Here is a 9,201-nt window from a genome sequence, read left to right as displayed (position 1 = left end):
ATAACACAAATATTGACTTGCTTCACCATCAACTCGAGTTGCTATACACGTAAGCCATTTTTGACGCTTGAAAAACTAATGTAAACACTATCGCACCCGACTAAAATCGGATTTCAGTGTTCGGAATGGGGCCAATAATTTTTTTCTTGGGAGCTATGAGGATATAATTTTTTTTACGATATTGACTCCATTTTTCATCACGCATCTATTCCCAAATTTTTGTAAACTTAATAGGAGTTATTAAAACCCGCATATCTCAAATTTTATCAATTTATAATGCAGAATAATTTTTTTAAACATCTGAAGATGTTTCTTTGTACCACGAATTAGAAATTACGACTATGCCAAACTGTGCTATTCGTTAATTATAATCGGTAGAGTCACAAATTGGCCAATCAGGCATTTCTAAGGCCTCCTAGATTTTGAATCATTGAAGTGTAAGAAAAATGAGCTTCATTGTGAGTCGAAAATTGTAATATAAGGGTTTTAAGGCTACATTTCCATATTCTAATATAAAAGATTACAGATACATAGAATGCCAATTGCGCCATAGTTTTTAGTTCAGCCAGTACATCTAAAAGGCCGTTTATCTAAAAAAAGTTACGAATCATGCGTCCCAAAAAAATGTTTAGGAGGTTGTTCTGATTTTTAGCAGGCCACACTGTATGTTATGTTTTGTTAATACTGCAAAAGTCGGCCTCGAATTTTGTAATTTTACAGAAAACATCCTATAGGTATATATATTTCATTTAGTTGGATAAAGTGAAAAAATAGATGTTGAATAAATTCAAATACATAATGTTTTCAGGATATTTCATTAGATGGACTTAAAACTGATATTAGAAGACATAATTTCTGCAGATATTACAAAGCATGTGAATAAACTTGAACTAGTTTTTATTATAGAAGTCAAACAAGTCTGTTTTCTTATTTTCGTTGCTGTTTGTAAATTGTACATTAATACAAACTATGTAAAACCATTTATATACTAAGATTATTTATCAACAATTCTTGATTAAAAATGAAGTAAGAAGAATTTATAAATCAGTTAATAGAGAATTAATTTCCATCTTTGTTAATGTACACTTTAAAAATGATATTAAAAAGCAATTTGATATTTGAAGCCATTACACCGAGCTTTATTTAGCTTCCACAAAGTAACTGTTCAATGGCATATCTTAATTGGGATGTAGCTAAATCCAATTACATTAATGACAGCACATGTAGGCTGCTGGCGCGATACAGATTAGAAAGAGACGACAATAACCTCGTCCAGGGTAAATGGTCGGATGCGTTTTTCTTGTACTTTCATGATTCCACTGCCTCACATCTTTTTCCTTTCATTTGTGCACAAATCTGAGGCATATAAATAGAGAGCGGCGATCTTGATAGACCATCACAACATATTTGGATTTAGTGCAGTGCAAGCCTAGCTGTTAGATTCACGTAGCTATACGAAAATGGCTTTTCGTCTATTGGTAAAGAATTTAATTGATTGTGAAGCGTGAATTTTGTGCTATCATTTTTTTTTTCGTTGTTTTCAGATTGCTTCGTTTATTGTCCTAGCTCTGTTTGAACTGTGCAGCGCTGGAGGTGGTGGTGGAGGAGGGTAAGCAATTTTTTTTAGTATTGACATTGAGGCTTGAACCTGAAATTACCAAAAATAACACTAACCCAGAAATATTTTATAAAATCAAGTATGAGTCGTACTTTTTCGGTTGCTATTACCACATTGTCCTTGATTGTGTAAATAAAGGAACTTAGATTACATTTCAATATTGCGCAAAAAACAATCAATGAAAATTAAAAAAACAAGTAATTAAACTTATTAGAGGTAAAAGGAGAAGCAAAAGTGACAAAAATATGACTTTCAACTTGTTTATCTTTGGTGAATATCGATTCTAACCATTATTTTCCACTTTGCACTTATTTGAATGAAAATGAAAAAAAACAATTAACAAAACACAACAGATATGCCAAAAGCAAATGTGATAAAAATATGATTCCATAACTTGTTTTTCTTAAGTGAATATGCTTTCTAACAATTTTTTTTTCTACTTTGAATTTGTCCATTCATTCCACATTGAACTGCAATGTAATTATTCTAAGAAAATTGTGGAAAAGTCAACGAACCCATGTTAAAAAGGCAAATGCAGTCGACCATAATACTATTTGCCCTGATAAGCAGCAAAACTATTAAGAAAGTCAAGAGCAAGATTCTCTAACCGTTTCAGGGTATTAGATAGCTATCTCTTTGATTTGTTTACTTTCATCTCGTCTAATAAAACCTTGTATCTACATTAAAGCAAATTGCTGAAAATGGAAACTAGATCTCGTCTCATCTCATCATTGACAATAATTGAATCCAATTCCAAACTAATTGGTAACATTATTATCGTTTCCAGTATACACATATTCAATATAATAATTATAACGTTGCAATATTTTAAATTTGCGAAGGTCTAATTATTTCGTAAGGTATATTTGATGTACTTAGACACTGTTATTGTTTTATCTTTCTATAAAAATAATGATGGATATGGTTCTTTGGCCACTGTCATCCTTTCTGATTAGTGTATTTATTCATATATTTTTGAAACTCTTATATTTAATAATTAATTTCAAGTACCTACTATATATTACATATTCAAAACAATCATCTAATACTTAACATGAATATAATTTGTGCACCAGTTATTGTTTTTTCTATAATAACAAACCGCTATTAATTTGAATCTTTGAAATAAAAGGATTATGAGGAATTTTTTGGATGAAATATAAAACTTAAGCAGATGAAAAAAGAACTATGTGCAGATTATTTTAAGGACTTTGTGATCTCTTCTGAATATTTATAAATTAAAAATATATTATTGATATGAACATCGAAATTTGTTCGTATTTTTAAGAACTTTTTTATATGTTTTTTTTACAATATTATGTGGAATATATTCCACATTCCAGAATTTCAGATTTAAAATCAAGTTTGTAAAAAAGAAATCGTGTTTCGATCTAGAGTTTAACGAAACAGGAAAAGTATAATACACAGGCTCCATATCGTTCGGAACAAAATTCTAATATCGTCGATACCAACGTAAATATAATGCGGCCCCACAATTGACCCCTGTGGTACACCTGCTTCATTCAAACGCGCTAGCGAAGCCCTAACGAAATCGCTCTTTATTCCAGACACAAGAAAGTGATCATCCACGTTCCATTCAAGGTCAAACACATCCACCACACGCACACGGTGGTAAAACACGTCGGCGGCGGCGGCGGCGGTGGAGACAACGAGTTCTACAAGGTCATCGGCTACTCCGGAGGCATTGACGACGGCGAGGTGGTTTCTCACGGCTCCGGAGGAGACGGCGGCGGTTTTGGACATGGAGGTGGATGGGACGGTGGATTCGGAGGCGGCATCGGAGGCGGCCACGGGATCGAAATCGGTCACGCAGGTAGATAGAAAACTTATCGTCTACTAGTAGCTAGTTTGCATCTGTTTTCTAACCTCTTGTTCCCTAAGCTCTTGTGATAAAAGTTCAAATGTTTACCTTGTAAGTGTGTGAGAGTTGAAGTCTTCGTTGTTGTCTCATAAGCCATTGGCTTCGTTGTTATTGGCAGTATTATTTAATTCCTTGTTATGTCTGTCACCTGTTGTTTGTTATAACCTTTTTTTATACTTTTATATGTTTTGTAATAAAAAAGTTACTTATTACTATTTTTCTATTTTTTTCTCTGACTCTTTGACTGTAACTTCATACTAAAACGACAGTGACAAGTTAACTGCCTGACGTGTACTTTTCTTGGGAAAGGGTGTATCTACCTTTAACAGTCCCAGTTTGTAAGACTTCATATTCGTACTTCACCTACCTACCAACTATTAGCAATTTCTTCTAACAGTAGATATTAACTCGTAGCTTTTAGTAGCAGTAATTGATAGCATTCGAAAAATGCATGTAGTGCAATTTTTTTTAAGACTATATTTACGTTGTTTCGTATTGACATTTTTTTTAATCCAAAAATTATCGATTAGCTAATAATATTAGCTAACCATCTTGCTTTACTCAATTACATATACGTTTAGTATTAAAAAAATAACAACATATTTACAATAGATCAAAATTTGTAAGACTATCTGAGACTAGCAGAGACTTTATTACAACACGTGATTTTATTTTATTTTCTGTAAACAAAATTTCAAGTATAAAAGACAATTCCGAGAAATCACCTATTTTTTATGAAAATAAGAAAAAAAAGGTTTATTTTCCTAACGACTATTTTGTCTAAATTTGTTCTAAAATTTATAGTTCATTTGTGACTTTTGCATAGAAATATTGCTAGTTCTAGGAATTAAACGCATTTTCTTGGAAAAGCAGGCAAATTTTCGATAAATCCTTATCTAATGAATAATTCACAGACAATATTACATCATTTGTACATATAATGCATACTATTTGAGGAAATAGAAATTAGAAAAACACAAAATCCGTTATGAAAAAGTTTAAACAATTTCAATATACATTTTCAAAAAAAAATTCCATATTTTTCTTTCATTTCAACAATTTCAATAGAAAAAAAATTAAGCTAAACAGTAAGTTTGGTAAGTCGATGCAAGTGATTTATGATATATTTCCTGAATATACCATATTCCGAAAACGCTTAGTTTCCGATCTACAGGGTGATAAAGTTTTAATAAAAAAATACAAATTTATAAATATTGCGGAAATCGCTCAGAATATTTTAATGAAATTTTAAAAGCTTTGACAATTAACAACAATACATGTTTTACGATAAAAATATTGTTTTTAGTTTCACCAGTGGCGTGCGCACAGACACGTCTTTGGATATTAAAAAAAAATGATACGCCACTGATTTTTCTTAAAATTAAAATTATTTTTCAATTCCTTGTTCAATTTGGAAGAGAAAAGGTCTCTCCGCTGTTTTTCTTATGACGCACCATTTTCGAGTAAAAAAATTAAAATCGATGGCGTAATCCCGTTTCAATAATTTGAAAACGGTTTCAATAATTTGAAAAATAGCAGAAATTATGCACTCAGCTTTTTTTGTACCAATTTTATTACAAAAAATTATTATTCCTCGCAGTTAACAACATAAATTAGCAAGTTGGCTGTGCACTCGTTTCTGTTATTGTTTGACAAAATTAATAATAGCTGTCACTTTGAGTGTGAAGCAGTTAAGTGCATAACTTCTGCTATTTTTCAAATTATTGAAACCGAATTACGCCATACAATAAATCGATTTTATTTTTTTACTCGAAAATGGTGCGTCATAAGAAAAACAGTCGAGACGCTTTTTCTCTTCTAAATTGAACAAGGAATTCAAAAATAATTTTTATTTTAAGAAATATCAGTGGTGTATCATTTTTTCTTTAATAATATCTAGAGACATGCCTGTGCGCACGCCACTGGTGTAACTGAAAACAATATTTTTATCGTAAAACATGTATTGTTGTTAACTGTCAACACCTGTAAAATTTCATTAAAATATTCTGAGCGGTTTCGACAATATTTATAAATTTGCATTTTTTTTATTAAAACTTTAACACTAGATCGAAAACTAAGCGTTTTCGGAATATGGTATATTAAGGAAATATATCACAAATCACTTGTACTATAACCTCGTGCAAGGAATGCATCAACTTACCAAACACCCTGTATGTATGGACGACAAATTTTAGAACCTTTTTCTTCTCTATTAAATTTTTTTCGTTCATACTCATTTAACATTTAATATTTTAGTATATTAAACAATGTGATTCATAGTAATTACAAAAGAAAATCACAATAAAATAGAGCAATTATTAACAGTTTATAAGTTTCAGAGTGGTAAAGTGAATAAAAAGAGAAGATATATTTATTTTTGACACTAGCTCAGTTTTTTCCCTTTTTAAGACTTTGTTAACTACACTTTCTGATAAAAGCTTAGGATTAAAAATAATTATTCAGTGACGTAGATATGGTATCTTTTATGCCAGTGAAAATAGTTGCAATTTTTGAGTTGCAAGATATTTTTTAAAGGCAAAAACTGACAAATATATGAACAAAATTGCGCCATTTCAAGTTGTTTTTTAACAACTAGAACTTCATAACAATCAAAATTAAATAATAATAAATTCGGTAGCAATAAAATAAATGGTCCAAAAATTCCAATGTCTTCCAATCTGGAGAACATGGAGGCCATGTATATCCTATCCGTCTATTTGGATATTAGTCATATATATTCATTTCTTTAAATCAACACATGATTGCTTTCGGACGAATTATGAATTCTTATAAAAAATTCTTTTAAATTAAAATATCCAAATCTTATCCCAAGAGATATTTTGACGGTTCAGTTAAATTTTCATTGAAAATGCAATTTCCACATGAAAAAAAAAAAACAAATATTCTTCATATTGACTAATCAACAAAATGCGTTTTAAATTCTCTAAACTTTGACTTTGCCAATGAAAACTTAACTGAAGTTGAAGTTAGTTGCTGGACATGTACAAAAATTTTAATTTCTAATTACTTTTCAGGTGATGTCGGAGGTCACGGAGGCGGCATCGGGGGCGGTCACGGATACGCCGCAGGAGGCGGTCACGGAATCAGCGCCGAAGCCGTTCACGACGTCGGATCATCATCTGGGGGCGGCGGCGACTACAGTTATGGTGGCGGCGGTTTCGAACACAACGCCATCTCGAACGAGGGGCACGACTTCAGCGGCGGTTACGGAGGTGGCGACATTGGAGGAGGCGGTTACGAGGTCCATGGGGGCGGCGACGACGGAGGCCACGGGGGCTACCACTAAATGCAATTTATTCAAGGAGGGTTTTTCTCCTCTTGTTTTCCCCTTACAAATGCCAAACTAGTCCTATTTGTTACTTTTATTATTTAATTTTATTTTAGTTGTTGTTATTGTTACCTCTTTTTTACTTTTGTAATAAAAATATTTAATTGATTTCGGCTTTAGTTCGTGCAAAAACTTTGAAACTACCTAAACTGTCTAAAAATCATTTATATAATTTTTTAGACTAGTAATATCGGAACAGCAAACTAATTCTTTTAAGTAGTTGAACCATTTCGCGGCTGGTTGCCACGTCATTGGTTTAGACTCCTTGAGATTTCTTTATTGACCGTTCTCTGACGTTCTTGTTCTTAATTCTTGTAGATGAATCACTTCCAAATTGTATGTAGTTTCAGTTAAAATGATTTGAGTTTTCACATGTCTTGGAGTGTTTGCTGATCTATATTCTTGAAGTGCTGTAGACAGTTCTGTATTTGTATATTCGTTGTTGCCTTCTCTTCATTGTTCTTAAGTATCAGTTTGATGGCTTGTTCAGTATTTCTGTAATTATAGGTATCTATTTCTTCTGGAAGGTGATCATAGGTGATGTAGTTCCCCAAAGTCTGGCTTCCTTTTAATAATTGCAGCTAGGGACGGAATGGTATCCTTCCTATCCACTTCCATGGTGAAGGTAATATCCAGGTGTATTCCAATAATGCTATCTGTATATCTGGCTCTACTTCTATGACTGAGACGACTAGTCAATTTGCTTAGTGACTTGTTTCTAGTTTCTTTTTCCTTCAATAATGCTACAATTCTTCTGTATGTTTATTTGTATCGTTAACATCTCTAACTCCAGGGTCTTCTGAACCCATACTTACTTCTTCAATTTGATAAAAAAAAATTGATCTCTACCTGCAATCTTGACAGCCGTCACGAAGACTTGCAAACCAAGTTAATTCATTTAAAGTTATTTGTCCATTTACATCAGGTAATACAGATATCTGAGTATATTTGGTTGCATAAAACAAGTTCTCTAAAACCCCTGTTTGTAAATTATCCAGGAAAAATATTTTTGTTAAATACATACAGGGTGTCCGGAAAGGTCATGTCAAAAATGAAGTGGTATACATGGGAGGTCAAAATAAATGTAGTACTTCATAAAAAAATTTCTTATAGGGCTTCGTTGTGGAGTTCCTTTAAAGAAAGAAGTTTGAAAAACAAATTCCAATTATAACTTCTAAGTCATTACCATGACAACAATGAAATTTGGGCAATTAAAGTAACTCGTGGCAGTGTTCATTTCTAAGTTTAAACTGATATTCAATATGACTGGATTATACAGGAGCAGACGAAAATATCCATTTAAATTTATACATCTTTGCCAAATTTCACATTTTTCTTCCATAGTTCGTGTCCTCTCTCTCTCCATTTTGCCAAAAAAAAAAAAATTATACCGTATATGAGTGGATATCTTGTACCGTTTTTGAGAAAATCGAATTGAAAATCGAATCGAAAAATGTGAATCTAACATTTTTGTAAAAATTTTGGTTTCCATAGAATTGACAAAAAAAAGAGAACTGTTAAGTAAGTTGTTCAATATTTGCATTTTCTTAAATTGCTCAATTACTTCTGCTGTATTCGGAATAACATGTGGTGATCATTTCTAATGATGTTTACGTATGTAATTATGGGATTTAATAATTCTTCCCTACTATTTATAGGAGCTTGATAAACAAGACTTTAAATATGGCCCCAAAGAAAAAAATCGAAAGGATTAAGATCGGGTGACCGAGGCGGCCACGAAAAAGACTACCTCGACCGATCCATCTATCGGGAAATGTGATACTTAAACAAGCCCTTACTGCCCTGCTAAAATGGGGTGGTGCACCATCGGGCTAAAGCCACATGTTATTTTAAATATTTAAAGGGTTAAGGTGGTCCCACTAAGTAGTTTCCAATTATTTCCATCCATACATTAATGATAAATTTTTGTTGGTGTTTTGTCTGAATAATAGCATGGGGGTTTTCGTCACTTCAAATATGCAAATTCTATTTGGAAAGCGGTTGGCGTAAATCCGAACAACTTCAGAAGCATTACTGCAAGTTCGTATATTAGATGAATATCTGAAAATTTTTCATAGCTAAAATCCTCCATGATATTGAGTGACTTATGACAAATCTCTAACATACATACTTGTTAACAGTCAATTTCCAAAGAAGCCAAGATTTTTACAAAAATGTTATTATCGCATTTTTGATACAATACATGTATGTTGTTAATAAAACTCGATTTTCTCAATAAGTAATCATGGTTTTATGGCTATTCAAAGTATCATGGTTTTTCGGGTTATTCCTTGGCCTGTGTATCTGGTCGTCGCCATTTACAGACTTATAATGCACTTTTTTAGCCTTGAC

The 9,201-nt window shown here is 32.2% G+C and overlaps 1 protein-coding gene across 1 annotated transcript; it reads left to right on the top strand.

Annotated features, from left to right (window-relative positions):
* Positions 1 to 1,406: 1,406 nt before the first annotated feature.
* On the top strand, positions 1,407 to 6,901 carry LOC108907637 (glycine-rich cell wall structural protein 2-like). Its single transcript, XM_018711393.1, has 4 exons — positions 1,407 to 1,478; positions 1,545 to 1,609; positions 3,187 to 3,452; positions 6,536 to 6,901. The coding sequence occupies exons 1-4, from the start codon at positions 1,461 to 1,463 to the stop codon at positions 6,805 to 6,807; spliced, it is 621 nt and encodes a 206-aa protein (XP_018566909.1). The 5' UTR covers positions 1,407 to 1,460; the 3' UTR covers positions 6,808 to 6,901.
* Positions 6,902 to 9,201: the final 2,300 nt, after the last annotated feature.

Source organism: Anoplophora glabripennis, unplaced genomic scaffold (assembly GCF_000390285.2).
Source record: "Anoplophora glabripennis isolate ALB-LARVAE unplaced genomic scaffold, Agla_2.0 scaffold51, whole genome shotgun sequence".
Lineage (NCBI taxonomy): Eukaryota > Metazoa > Arthropoda > Insecta > Coleoptera > Cerambycidae > Anoplophora > Anoplophora glabripennis.
The sequence above is the reverse complement of the archived record's forward strand: the minus strand, read 5'-3'. Positions and strand labels throughout refer to the sequence as shown.